The 14,878-nt window shown below is 40.3% G+C and overlaps 2 protein-coding genes across 11 annotated transcripts in view; one reads left to right on the top strand and one right to left on the bottom strand.

The window, feature by feature from the left end:
* Positions 1–3,063, top strand: part of OXR1 (oxidation resistance 1) — a 325,549-nt gene extending 322,486 nt beyond the window's left edge. For all 10 annotated transcript variants that reach the window (XM_084747931.1, XM_084747932.1, XM_084747934.1 and 7 more), the window contains 2 exons: positions 396–469; positions 1,158–3,063. In XM_084747931.1, coding sequence (XP_084604057.1) covers positions 396–469; positions 1,158–1,293 — 210 coding nt within the window. In that variant the 3' untranslated portion in view covers positions 1,294–3,063. The remainder of the gene's footprint in view (positions 1–395; positions 470–1,157) is intronic.
* A 2,220-nt stretch (positions 3,064–5,283) lies between these two features.
* On the bottom strand, positions 5,284–12,192 carry ABRA (actin binding Rho activating protein). Its single transcript, XM_084747927.1, has 2 exons — positions 11,459–12,192; positions 5,284–6,635 (listed from the first exon to the last, which is right to left on the bottom strand). The coding sequence occupies exons 1-2, from the start codon at positions 12,115–12,117 to the stop codon at positions 6,158–6,160; spliced, it is 1,137 nt and encodes a 378-aa protein (XP_084604053.1). The 5' UTR covers positions 12,118–12,192; the 3' UTR covers positions 5,284–6,157.
* Between the last annotated feature and the right edge of the window lie 2,686 nt (positions 12,193–14,878).

Genomic DNA, 14,878 nt, shown 5'->3' with positions numbered 1-14,878 from the left:
AAGTCTAGTTTTCCTTTCAAATTTCTAAAATGTCTTAACTTGGAAAATAGTGAGCATTGTTAATCTAAAAATGACAAACAGGAACTTCGGACCTCCGCAAAAGATCTTGGCACTTCAGCAACTTAAAACATCTAGGTTTGGTGTTAGAAGCACAGTTAATATCAGAAGAGAGGACATTGATGAAGAGTTCTCATCTGGCCAATAGGATGGAGAGTTAGGCAAAGTTGTCTGTGTACTTTCAAAGTGAATCAAACACTGAAAGCCAAAGCCCAAGAACCTTTTATGCTAAGCTTGTATGTTGTTGTGTCTCATGTAAAAACTCCCTTGAGTTTGGGAAGACTAATTGCTGACTCTTTCCAAGTATATATTCAGCACATTTGTTTTCATTTATATAGGTCTTTAAGTGGACAGGGGATAATATGTTTTTTATCAAAGGAGACATGGACTCATTAGCATTTGGTGGTGGAGGGTAAGTCTCTTAAACATTTCACTGTGAGATTCTTAAAGAATATGTTTAGATTATTTACAAAATAATTAATCTTTGGAAATTCTGGCATTAGAATCTAAACTTGTCTATTATGACAAAGTATGATTTTAAGGTGCTTAAGTATATAATATTTTGCATAGTTGGTATTTTTTTCTTCCTTTTTAAAATGCTGGCTGCTGATGCCCACTAAAACCTACCTTTTGCTTTACTGTGCTCTGGCTCTTTGAAATTTGGCTTTCTAAATCCTTTATGTCTTGACTGTTCAAGGACCCATGATAGTCTGCTGTCTTTGCTTGTTATATAGGACAAAACCAATAGTTTCCTTTTAGTTTTTCTCTCAGCATTATTTGGATGAGCATAAAAGTTTGTTTTTCTGTTATAAGATTCAGCAACACCACGTTCAGGGTTTTTGTTTTTCTTCAACAGTATGAGCCCACTTGTTTTACCCCTTTAGCTTAAAAATACCCATAAAAACCTTCTTTTCCCCCATATTCTGATGTCCCAATTTTGTTTAGTCTGGTAGTGTTAAGGTCCCTCCTCTGCTGCTGCAGGGACAAGGGGAAGTTTAGAGAAGTTCATAGTCCTTGAGTTAGTGGACATTGAAAGCCCAGTTAATTACTTTATAATTTAGGGTGTGAATTTAACAGCTGTTGTTCTTGATGTATTTCAGAGGAGAATTTGCCCTTTGGCTTGATGGAGATCTTTACCATGGAAGAAGCCATTCCTGTAAAACGTTTGGGAATCATACGCTTTCTAAGAAGGAAGATTTCTTTATCCAAGACATTGAAATCTGGGCTTTTGAATAAATGCAGTGCTCTCGGTCATAGCAGGACATGGGCCCAAACCTGAATGAACAACGCATAGTTTGGAATGTTCGAGAAGCAATACAATTAACATGTCACTCGTGCTTTAAAATCAATCTGTTTTGCCATTTACTATAATTTTGGAGTTTATTTTTCAAATCATGTTTCTGTCCCACAGTTCTTTTGTTTACACAATGGCCTGGGTTCCTGTAGTGTGACAGCTGGGTGGAGCTTTTGTCAGCGCATTGCAGCATTTTGATCATAGAGGCCACCTCATTTCCAGTTCCTGTTTTCTCAGTCTCCTGATTGGATGGTGCTCTGTTGTCCAAACTTTTTTTTTTTTTTTTTTTACCTGTATTGTTTCTTTTTATAGAGCAGTGTACTCGGGGCATTGAGGAAATGGGGTCTGGATACTTTTGTATCTGCTGGAGTTGACACAAGTGACATTTGGCCTGCTTACCATTTTCTTCTGAATGAGAAACCACATGCCAAACTAATACATGCTTCATAGACCTCGTACAGTTCTAATTCATGGCAGCATTCTCTTTATTCATTTTGTAAACATTCTCCGTTTCATTTTAAGACAATGACATTTGAGAAGCCTGGTCAGCATAGACCACAGACACATGGTCTGCAGGTTTGGGCTCACGTTTTCATCACTTAATTGTCAGATAAAGAGTTACAATTTGGCAGCGGAGAATTGGAATTCGATGATCCTATTGGACTTAATATATTAAGTAATACTATTTACATATTTGTAGCTTAATAGGGCATTATCATAAGTACAAAAACTAAAACTTGCATATTTCAACATTGTGTCAGATATACCGTTTTACAGTTCTGTTGTTTTAGCTTTGTTGTATACCAACTCCCCAAATACATTTTTGTTTTGTTTTTTTTTTTTTCTACTCAAAAGGAAAAACTTGTTTTGAAATAAGAACTTTTTTTTCTTGTTTTTGAGTGGTATATGTTATCAATTACCATTAGCACCTGCTCTTACAAAAGAGCAGCGACTGTGGTAGACAATACTGTAGCTCAGTAGACTTGGTGAATGTGCAAGCTTACTGTCAAGTGGCCTCAAACATGAAAAGATAGAATAAACTTAGCAGTTGTATTCTTTCTTGTAGAAAACCAACAATAAGCCATTGTGGCAACAATTCATCAGTTGAATTTCAGAGCTTCATGTTATGCAAAAATAAATCCTGCTGTTCTACTTGTGACAGTGACTTCGTGCTGAAAATTCAGCTGTTCCACACCAACGTTGTATATCTTGTAAATTGATGTTTAAAGATAGTTTTGTTCTTATAGAAAGTGTTGACTGCCAGGTTGCTTATAGCACTTTAAATTATTCTGAAAAATGAAATTATCAGCCAAGTATGTTGGCTTAAGTAGTCTTAGTTATATAACTCTTAAAAAAATACCTAGTTCTTTTGGGAACAGTTTAGATAATTATCTAAAGAAACTATAATGTTAATCAAAATCTCTGGTGTGCTACGACACGCTGTTGCTAAAGATGAACAGAAACGGCATCGTTTCCTCGTCTGTGTAAAGCTCTCATTACAAGTTAGGTAATAGTGTCTAAGTTAAATGTTTATATTATAATATAGGGAATTGTAAATACATGTGTCCCTCCCCCCCTTAGTCTTCCACAGCAGTATTATTGTCTTTGTGGAGCTGACTAATCATAAAACTTTAAAACATCCAGTAATGGATTTCAACTACAACAAGGTCATAGAGATGTAATACCAAATAAAATGAAATGCATAAATGCAAGTGAGTTTGGATTTATTCAGTAATCAAGTCACTTCCGTACCTAACAACTGGTAATAAGCCTACTACTGTCTCCTGACAAGTGCCCTGCTAGCGTGCCAAGGTTTGAACTCAGCTAGAGGCAGCGCTGCTGTTGGCAGCGTTTGGAGAGCCACATGCCAGCAGGCATGGAAGGGATCTGATGGGTGTGAAGTGTTGCAGGAGGGGGGAGAGTGCTTAACATACAGCCCAGTATCATGAAGAGCCGGCCTCGTGCACAGCACCAACCAGCTTCTTATTTTTTAATCTCACGGAGCTTTAGAGAACAATTGAGTAGAGGAATGACATGGACAGATGTGCCCTTTAGGAAAATTCTCTATGAAAAAAAAAATAGGTTAATAGAGGAAAAACTAGAGATGGAAGGAAAAATAAGCAAGTCTATTGTAAAATCCAGAGGAAAAAAAGAAATGAGGCCCCAGTAAGAATTTTAAAAAGGTGGTAAGGAGAGAAGTGTGAAAGAGGTTTCAGAACTGGGATTGCCCACAGCCTACCAGGTCTCATCCAGATAGCCTGCTTCCCCTTCGTCTGTGTGCTGCCTGGCCTCTCCACCAAGGGGAGTTATCATAGCAGGAACACCAGAGTTCATGTCAGAGGCAGTTCCCGCTCTCCACACAACCCTGGAGAATGAGCTGTTCATTGGCCAGATCTGAACCGGAAGTCTAGGTTTACTGGGTGCACTGTCCTTGGTTGATGCCATAGTTTCTGCAGGTCCCCCTGGGTCCAGATCCGCTGGCCTTGATGGTCTCCTTGTGGGGCTCCTGAGCCCTCTGGGTCCTTCCATCTCCCCCATTCTTCCATACCACTCTCAGCACTCGTCCAGGAGGACCCCTTCTGTCAGAGATCTAGGGGAGGAGAATAGGGCAGAGGAGGGAGGGAGTGTGGGAGTGGGAAGACACAAGCAAGGGGATAACATTTGGGCTGTAATCTGAATAAATAAAAATAAGTTAAAATATAAATTTTTTTAGAAAATGGCTGCCAATTGGTGTCAGCATTTAAAAATAGCTATGATTAAAATACGTTTTGTATGTATGTCATTATTTTTGCTTAGAGCCTTGATGATTAGTGTTGCTTACATTTTTGCCAATAAATGGAAAATTTTAAAAAATCCTATAAATATTCAGTTGAGAAATTTTTCATAGAATCGCTAAATTTAAAACCTGAGACATCTTCCTATTCTAACAAAGAAAATGCCATAAAACATAAAAGTTACCAAAACAAACAACAAACAAAAATAGTATCAGTTCTTCTGTGGTAAAGAAAAACCTAACTTAATACAAGGAAGTTAACACTGACTTCCTTATAGTCCGTGTTAGCAGTGACCAATAGTTTCCCCTAATGTAAAAAAGATGCTAAAATTAAAATGGTTATAATACTTTGTATTAAGTGCAAAAAATGTCAAATTATTATATATCAATATAATAGGAATCCAACATTGCTACTTTAGAAATTGTCAAGAATGATTGCTTCAAACTGAAAGTTCTAATACTTTAAAGGAAACATACATGATTTTGTTTCCAAACTAGTTTATGTGTCACTAGTCCTAATACTGCCATCAAAATTTCATATGTATAACATGTACACATGTTGCCACAGTAAGAACCGTGTCAGACTGGAAATAACAAAAAGAGCAGAGTAAGAGCTGATACATCCTTGTATTATTTTTAGATTAAATTCCAAAACACTGTGTGCATGCGTGTGTGTGTGTGTGTGTGTGTGTGTGTGTGTGTGTGTGTGTGTGTGTATTTAAAATAAAAACCCAATCAGTTAAATTTGGGATGTTTCTAGTTCCTAGGATCAACATTTCAACTACTTTCTCATCTCTGTATAGAAAGATTTTACAGGGTCCAGCATAGGATTATTCAAAGCTCAACTTTTTTTTTTAACATAAGACACTGAAAATCTTTTCCATATTGTATGGCAAAGTGGGATCACATGCATACTTGGCTTGTTTCTGGATTTTTCTCTCTCAAATGCCAGTTCCTTTCCTGATTATCAACATTTCTAATGACACAGGAGTAACTCCATGTAAGCTAGAATTCTGTAAATGAGTATTCTAAGGTCGCTATACCCCTTCTGCTAAGAAAGCAGATGCTTATTAAGTATTCGGAATAATACCTAACAAATTCAGAAACATCTTTAGAGAGAATGTTATTTGTAGAGGAAACAGAACATAATCTGAGAATAATCAGTTTTACTTGTTAGAAAGTATGTGCTTGAAAGTGTGTTCATGGAGCTCCACAAGGGACAAATCCGAACCTCCGACTTGCACCCCACTTTCAAGGTAATGTACTCTCTTTCTCGGTCATAAGGCCATTGATAGCATCTGTTTCTACCTGACTTGTCCAGATCAAGAAGAGGAAGGCTGACCAAAGGAATCCTGCTGGGATTGAGCCACACAGAGGATTTTAAACATTTTAATACTAACTGGTTATGCACCAAAGATGATGCGATATTTTTTTCGAAGGATTGGAGAGTATTCTGGTAAATAGAGTACTTCCTTGGCAGGCGTGAGGCCCCGGGTTTAATCCCCAGTTCTTTACAAAGTGGGAATGATTGAGTGTAAGCCTACAGTCCTAGTACTAAGGACGTAGAGGCTGACGTAGCAGGGTGTGAAGTCATCCCTAGTTAATAAAGCTGGAGGCACTCTGGGCTGATGATATTTTTTTTTTAAGCCAAACTTTTAATTGTATACAATTTAATGGAAAATTTCCCCTGAAAATGTCTTACATTGTGATGCTGTTTATCCAAGGTCAGTTTTCTTACCTGTTATGTCTGATTCTAAATCTGTAATAATTTCAATGAAGGCCAAGGATTTTTGCCTGAGAAGGTAAGAGGAATTTCAAATATCAATATACTGATTATGAGTAATAGTCTGTATTCTTCTAAAATGTTCTGAGTGTGCTCTGCCAGAATCTTCATGTAGACATCCCATAGAGACAGTACCAAAAGCCATTTATAGAAAATCATTTTATTGAGAACATTCCAGAGCAGCTTGCCCTTAAATTGTAATACATTAGCATTCAACAGTAGAGTAATGGGGAATTGAGTTCCTGAGGGCTTACTCAAGAAGAGTAATCACAACGTGGTCATCCTGGCCTTGCCAGAGCATCTCTCCTTCAAAGTGCACCAGTCCGTGTTTCCGGGCACGCATGAGGATGCCCACCACTTTATCTGAAATACGAACATACCTATCAAAGAGTTCTCCAAAAGTCACCTGGATCTTGCCATCCCGCCTGTGGCGAGCCATTGTGCGGATAACAAAGCACAATTCCATAATTTCCCGATAGATGTGCTCCTCCGCTCGCTTGGCTCTTTCCGCTGTCTTGCTTCCCTCCTTGGGACGGCCATAGCCCTCATCTCCCTTGTGTAGCCGAGTGGACATGGCCAGGTCATAGTCAAATTCCTCACTGAAGGGATTGAGCTTCTGTGACTGTATGTGTTCATCAGCCCACTGCTGCCATCTGCCCTTCAAGTTTCCCACTTGGCTGTATTTCCGATGGGCCTTGCAGTTGAGTGTCTCTGCGTATCTGTTTGCCCTGAAGGAGAGGTGGCAAAGAAGCAGGGTTAATACAGGAACAGGTAGTGCCGTTCTTTCTTTGTATTTCCCATGTATAGTTTCTGTCAACTACTTATCAAAAAAAATTTCTTTTACTTTGACATATGTCATAGATCACTTACTCTGTAACTAGTGAACTAATCACTAATATCACTCAAGTTAAAAACAAAAACAAAACAAAAAACAAAAAAAACAAAACAAAACAAAAAACCAAGGGATTGGAGAGATGGCTCAGAGGTTAAGAGTACTGACTGTTCTTCCAAAGATCCTGAGTTCAATTCCCAGCAACCACGTGGTGTTTCACAACCATCTATAATGTGATCTGATGCCCTCTCCTGGCCTGCAGGTACACATGCAGGCAGAGCACTGTATACATAATAAAATAAATAAATAAATAAATCTTTAAAAAAACAAAACAACCACACAACCTTCCATAGAGTGCGAAAGTGTGTGCTTCTAACATGTCGCACAATGAACACTCCTGAACTGTGGTCGGTTTTCAGACGACTTCTCCAACCAGCCGTTTCCCAAGCGTGCATTGGGTACGACTACAGATCGGAACGGTTACACATCGAGTTTTGCTCATTTGTTTTTCATGAGAGCCTGTTTATACCAGTAGTGATGCACACACATTTTTCAGGTGATCAGGTTGCACAAATAGAAACCATTTGCTAGCAATAAGAACACTTTTTGGGCGCTACATGCTGGCATTCTTCCAAACGCTTCATCATTAGTCTCCACGGTCATCTGTAAGATGGATAAGTATTTCATCTGGGCCGAAGAAGAAACTGAAGCTTGGAAGATTAAGGAGCATGCTAAAGACAGAACTGTTAAGTGGTAGGCTAAGACTGGCATTCGAAGCCGAGTTAAACTGTCACAAGAGGTCAGGATGTAGCCCTTAAGAAATACTGTTTGAGCCTGTAGCAGAGGAAGAATTCTGCAAAACCAAAGTTAAATTCAGTGTGATGCCACCAGCGCTCAGGGATAGTATGTGATGACTGAATTGTATTTCAGAGATGTGTGTGTTGAGGTGGGGCACCTCACCTGCTTGCTCCCTTGGAATTCGGAATGCATTTTCTTTAGTAAGCACAAAACTGTAAAAGCCAGCTTTTGAAGCTGCATTAGGCTATGTGGATGCAGACCTAATGTTCAAATAGCTAAATGTTGGCATTGAAAAGAACTTCTCTGATGTTTCTATATCTCCAACTTAGACTTTCCCTCACTTTTCTTTGTTAAAAACAAAAAGGAAAACTACCCCATCTTTACAAAGCGCCTACTTTTACTCCCCAGAACCCTCGGTGGCCTCATGCCTGGACGCACTGCAATGGAAGATGTGACCAGCTCTTGAGTTATCTCTATGAGTGGTATGACGGGACCCTGGGAGCACTCATAGGTCACTCCCTAAGCCCAAGAGGCAGCCAGGCTTATCTGCTGATGTGTAAACGCCCTAAATTCTGCTCGGATGACAAATGGGTCAGTGAATCACAGTTACTGTTTCTAAGGCTTTTCAGCCCTCTATCCTTGTGGTCGTGAGCTCTGTTCTGCCAGGGTAGCCCTGAGTGTATGAGACTTGTATATCATTGTGGAGTCAGGGGACGCTTGCTCTAAGGAGGATAGGCAGCCCAGCAAGTGCAGACACCAACCCTGTATGTGCTTTAAATGCACTCTCCCAATAATCATTTTCCAAGAAAGAAAGAAAATAACCACTAGGTGGCGAACTTTCACTAATTCCCGTGTTTGTTTCAGAAAGTCCTATGGCTATACAGCCTCACACTTAGAATGGGAAGGGATTCTCTGATAGGACACTTTTTCCCCATAGCCATGTGGAGAAAAACATGCAGCAAGGTTGACTTGGGAAAACAGCACACAATACTATGCACGGTACAAGTTTATTGCAATCCCTTGGGTTTGAAAAAAAATGCTAAAAGCAACCAAATCGAAGTACACTAGATGTCACTCCACCCGCCCCAATTGAGCTGTCACTGCTTGGCCATCAGCTGTCTGCTCATCTTCTCAGAGTGGGATGCAAAATCTAAGAAGAGCAAGCTCTCTGTGCCCTGGAAACCACAGAGCTGAAGACAGGTGTAATCTAAGGATCCCAGCTATCTTAAGGAAAAAGACGGAATGGCGAGTTTGAAAATGAGTGTCCGCCAGCTACAAAGCATGGGGTATTTCAGGAGGTACCTACTTCCTAAGTTTTGCTCAGGTGACAAGTGTGTCACGTGATGCAGTAAAGTCATTAGCACACCTGGAGCTCTGTCCCATGCTAAAGTATATGCTTGGCCTTTTAGACGCCCTCACTGCTTAGCTACTCCATCTGGCCTTTATAGCGTACCTTCTAAGCCCTGTTCGGGTAGCCACTGCATAGTGGGAAAAGTACCCGAAAAATATACACAAAAATAGCTCAAGTAACAGAGTTTCATTTGTAACTAAAGCATAGAGGCACCAGGCTGAAGAATGTAATGATGGTAAGCACACATGAAGAGCATTACATTGGCATCCACATGACTATTAAATCTATGTGAGTATTATGCGTATTTTTTTTATTTTGATAAAGGAAAGGAAGGTATAGCAGAAAATCGTCACACCAGTGTTCAGAGGTGATTTGCTTAAACTGCACGTTCTATGGCATGTGTGTGTGCGTGCGCGCACGTGTGTGTTTGTGTGTGTGTTAGGTATAATTTCTGGCTTTTACTTTGAATTATGAACTTAGATGCTATACATATTGGAACCCAATGCTGTTTCTCTGAGGAAGCCATCATCTTTTAAGAGAATCTTTTCTAAATCTTATTACACTGAAATACTGTAAATCCCCAAAATAAAAGGAACTGTTAGAAAAAAAAAAGAATTAGGAAATAAGTCAATTTTAAAACACGTGGAAGATATATGCCACAATGGCTCTTTTTATACCAACAAACATCCTGTATGGCTTTACATTTTGAATTGTTAAAATGTATGAAAGGGTTTACATTAAGATTCATAATAGTGCCAAAATTACAGTTATAAAGTGGTAACATATAATTCTATGGTTAGGGGTCACCACAACATGAGGAACTATGTTAGCAGGTCACAGCATTAGGAAGGTTGAGAACCACTAGTTTAGACTACGCTTTGAAAAAAAAATAGTATAAATTGACAACAAAACAGTTATTGTATCCCCCATATTTTAGGAGACCAACACTGAATTCAGAGCCTACACCTACCATAGTTAATAACAATTTCCTCTCTAGGAATATGCAGTGACTAATTCTTCTAGATATGATAGGTAAAGTACCTTAGAAAGTTTAGCTTCTTTAACATAAACATACACAAACCTTTTCCAAATTTGCCAACTCTAAAAATGGCATGAGCTTTATTCTGCTTTCTTCCATGAATGTAGCTTATCAATAGTATAGTGAAAATGCGGGAACCAGGTTTCTCATGCTTGTGTCATTTTGTCAGTAGATATATGAATACTTTTTAAGGCAATACAATTAATGAAAAACAAAACAGTCAGGGGTTTTATTTATAATCTGTTCAAGGGGAGTGTCACTGGAACATTCTATGGTAAGATTCCTTCGCCTGAATCCCAGCATCAGTATGTCAAGGGGCATAAGCGGGAATTTGCTAGTAAGTGTTTGAGGTAGTTAGGAAGAGAGGGAGTTGTGGTGCCCCAACCGACCACACAGCTGGCGCCCAGTTATCTTTGTGGCTGAAGAACCTCAGCTCCCCGTCCCTCTATGCCCAGAAATGCTGGGCAGAGTTTACTCCTTTGTGCATTGACACTGCCCAGGGATGATCAGGAATTTGATTAATGGATCAATGGAGCCATGTGTGTCACGATTACCATCTAAACAGCAGTGCCATTATTGCCAACCAGCAGCTGTGACCTTTGGTCTCCTTCTAACAAGCTTGAGACCCAGGCTCCTGACTCCTTTCACAAATCGGTAACTATTCCGAAGCCCAAGGAAAGCATTCTCTTTACTAGAGTAGGGGAAGGGAGCGGGAGTAAACATCAAGCTAGGTTGGAGAGATTGCTCAGTGGGTAAGAGTTCTTGCTATTCCATCACAAGGACTTGAGTTTGAATCCCCAGACACTATATAAAAATAAAATAAAGACACACGGCCAACGTTCATGTAATCACAGCACTGACAAACAGACAACCAGATTCCTGGATGCTTGCTGATCACTCAGGTGAGCGGAAACATCTAGCACCAGGTTAGTGAGATGCCTTGTCTTGTACAGAGAGCAACAATGCAAGACACCTGATATCCTTTTCTGGCCTCCACACCCATGCATAGTGTCAGATGTGCACACATACATACACTTATATGTACTCTTGCGCTCACACACATGTGCACACATACACAGAGTAAAAAGCCATTATTTTTTCTCTATGTTTTAAAGCTCTTCAACATACTTGTACTAAAACCCTACACTTTGGAGGTTACTGAGATGAATTATGCCAACACTTTGCTTTACACTGAGGGAATGCGTGTAGCATAAGGGTGATAACACAAACTCCGGTTCAGCCTTTTCAGCTGCCTCACTTACTGTTCCTGTGACTTCGGTGCGCCTTAGTTTCTGGGTGTCTCACTTTCTACACTTGTATGCATTTTCCTCACACCCAGAAGGGGTCCATGTGCGAGTCTAATTCAGGAAACCTCCTGAGGAGAGTGCTGACATCACTTCCCACTTGGAGGTGAAAGAGTAACGGCAGGAGCCAGAAGGGCCACATCTGAAGTTAGCACTGTCCTTTCAGGCCAGGGATGTGCTAGCCTAAAAACCTCTCCTAACTGGAGTGGAAGGATGCATTCACTTACTGGGAGAGCAAGGGGCGTTTGATCCTGGCAGCAGCCACCTGCGCTGCCTCTTGTTCAGGCCTCTCTTCCAGGTCCCCTCCGTAGCCACTGTCTTCTGTGTCTATGCTGTCACTCTTCCATTTGGGCTCCTCCTGTTCCATCACTTTCCAGCCTTTGGTCAGCTCGGATACCAGATTGGTGCATTTTCTCCTCCGTGTTGGCGAGTCATGACTGAAGAGGATTCTATCAATGTCATTCTCTGGCTGAACAGCTTCAGACACGCCCCCATCATTCTCATACCTGTGGCTCAGATAGTTCACATCACCTCCTCTCTCATAAGCCTTGCTGACAACTGTTCTGGTCACCTCTTTCCTTTTGATGTGCGAGACCTCTGTGGCTTCTTCTGAGCGTTGTCCCTCTCCATGTCCATCAGGCTTTGGAGAGGTAGGTTTGGGGGTGTGCTGGTGGGGACCGGAGCATATCCCCGGTTTAGGGGTGTGGCATGGGTCCTGAGTTGCTCCAGGCAGCCAGCCTGCAGGCTCCTGGGCCTGCCTGGTGCTGTTGTCATTCGCCCACTGCTGCCAACCTCGGGCCAAGTTGATAACCAGGGTTGCCGTGCGTACCTTCCGGAGGGCACTCTTGGCTGCTCCCGCCTCCCTCTCTGTTTCTCCAGGAGCCATGCTTACCTGTTTCTTCTCTGCTGACAGCCTGGACACTGACTAAAGACAGAGTGTGGTCGAGAGAGGTGCCTGGGATTTAAATAGAAGCAGGGTGTGAGTGGGAAGGAGCGCCTGTGACGGTGGAAACTATGCGAAGCATTTCTTGCCAAGATGTAGTGCCATCGCCCTGACAGTGTTCTGTTTTTAAACCCTGACAGGTCCCATTTCATCACAGCAGAGGGACATCTCTGGTGGCAACAGGACACTGAAATGTCCCCTCCTTTCTTCTCCAAGTGCCAGAATGGAAAGTACTGGATCAAATCATGTGCTCAGCTTTATGTTTTCCTTGACCTTAAAATATGATCCCACCATTTATAGGAGCATACAGTTGGTGCACAAAGTGTCCTAGAGTATTAAAGGCTTGTTCTCAGTTAAACTTCTGTAGCCCTCAGTACAGCAAGCATTCGGTCCCATTTCATAGCTGAGTGAAAAGATGCTCAGCTTCCTCCAGATGATAATATATGAGATTCAAATCCCGAGAGATTCAAAGCTTTAGCCTCCTTTCATTCTATAACCATTAGAAATAAATTGTAGAAAATTGTCTGTCTTCATTTCCCAGATGGAAACATTGAGGCCCAGAGGGAAAAATAAGGTCCAGATTGTGAAAGGCTAATTATTATTTTCTATCCTCTTTGGGGGAGAAGTTCTATTAATATACATTAGCATATAATATGTACTAATATTAAGACAGTAAACTATTCCAATGGCATAAAATTAAATTTTAAAATATTTTAGAGATTATTTCTAAAATTAATCCTTTAAACTATCAAAATGATTTAATCCATATAAAGATGAAATACATGGATGCTATTTGAAGCATGCTTTCAAATTTACCTTTTTATTTTATTTTGAGACAAGGCCTCATTATGCAACCCTAATTGGCCTGGAACTTGCTATGTAGAGCAAGTTTTTCCTAAAATTTCAGAGATCTACCTGGCTCAGCCCACAGAGTGCTAGGCTTAAAGGCATGTACCATCACATCTGGCTGCCTATTTGTTGTTTTTTTGTTTTTAATGATTAACCATTAGCTTAATGTATTTTTAAATTATTTCTTTTATTTTTGAGATTATAATAAAATTACATTTTTCTTTTCTCCCTCTAAGCTTCCCATATATTTCTACTTTTTGTTTTTTTAATTTTCTGGCCCATTTTTTCATCAATTGTTACATGCATGTGTGTGTGTGTCTGTGTGTGTATGTGTGTGTGTGTGTGTGTGTGTGTGTGTGTGTGTGTGTGTTTGCTAAACAAATAAGTGAAACCAGCTAGTCTACATAATGTTCTTTGTATGAGGGCTCAATCCTGTACAAAACACTACAGGCAACCAAGGAATGCTGAGAGCAGAAGAAATAATCTTCCCCAGGGAAGAGCTCAGCAGTTGGTTATCCAATGCCAAATGGTCAGGTCTAAAACCAGACATTCCTCTTTGTTTTTAATGATATGAACTTGGTAGCAGGCAAAGAGACTTGTCTGAACCTTCAGAACATCAAGTAAATAAATATTTTAAAGAGGACTCTAAAGATAAGTCATGTGGACAGAGAGACAGCATCTGTTCAGTGAATTAGACCAGATAAAAATGTGCAGGACTCAGCACCGAGTCATTTCTAGAAGACAAACAGACTTTTTTTTTTCAATCTTCACTGATTTAGACTTTACATTCTGTGCATTCCTCTTAAGTCTGGCGTACATTGGAAAGTGTTTCCTGTGAGCATTATGAAAAGTATAAAGGTTATTTTCTTCTGATAGACACATTCACTTGAATAAAAATGAAAGAAAGAAGCTGGCGTCAGTTTTTTATTGTGTCAGTTATTCATGCCCTGGGAGTCAGTTTGGGAAATGTTATAAAACTCTATCTAGAAATCCCTCCGATGTTTTCTCTGAGTTCAGCAGCATGTGATAACATCAATAGGATGGAGAAAGAATCCCTCTTGATTAACTAAGGGGGAAATGGGCTCACAAGGGCAGGGACTATTGTAAACAGTAATTTAAATCTCAGCTTTAATTCCTGGCCTTCCTTCCTCAAACGTAGGCACATTAAACACTGTTGAGCTCTGATTGGATCCCGTTCATCCCCCTGGAAGGTCGTGGGTAGAACGGCTTCCTCTGAGACTCTCAGAAGCTTAACCCAGGACCAAGTGGATTTCCAGCTTGCAGAGGATTACTCTACCTTCCTGCTCAGTGTGGTCCAGGTTCTACCCTGATAGAGAAGAAATACAGACTGAAGATGTTGACAGGGCATTATAAATTAGCAGGCATTGTGGTCAGCTGCCTGAGGTTTGAGGCTGTCAGCAGATGGTCTTTCGGGGCAGGGAGTGGCTCCTAAAAAGATCTCTTCATTCCTTTGAGATTTGCCTTTGATGGTGACTGCAGCCCTTCAGACTTTTACAGAGGAGTTTCACATTCTTTTCCTCTTCCTGTCTAGTTCTGGTATTCCTATCCCTAAGTAAGGTCTGCATGTTACCAGTCTTTGGATAACTATAAAATCGTTAGCTTCACATTCTCAATCAAAGCCCAAGTCGTTAGGAATTATATATCCTCGAATTAATTATGTGGTACAAAACATTAAAATAATAATAAGAGACAAAGATTTGTATATGAGCTAGTACTAGTTTATCGTGTTTACTAGTATTTACTAGTTTATGATGAAAGCCTCATGAGATAAGATTTAAAACTATTGATGAAGATAGAGGCCTGAAGGAAGTATCACTTGAGAAATTTGCCATAT

The sequence above is a fragment of the Acomys minous genome (assembly GCF_964271855.1).
Source record: "Acomys minous genome assembly, chromosome: 12".
Taxonomy (NCBI): domain Eukaryota; kingdom Metazoa; phylum Chordata; class Mammalia; order Rodentia; family Muridae; genus Acomys; species Acomys minous.
This window is presented reverse-complemented; position numbering and strand designations above follow the sequence as displayed.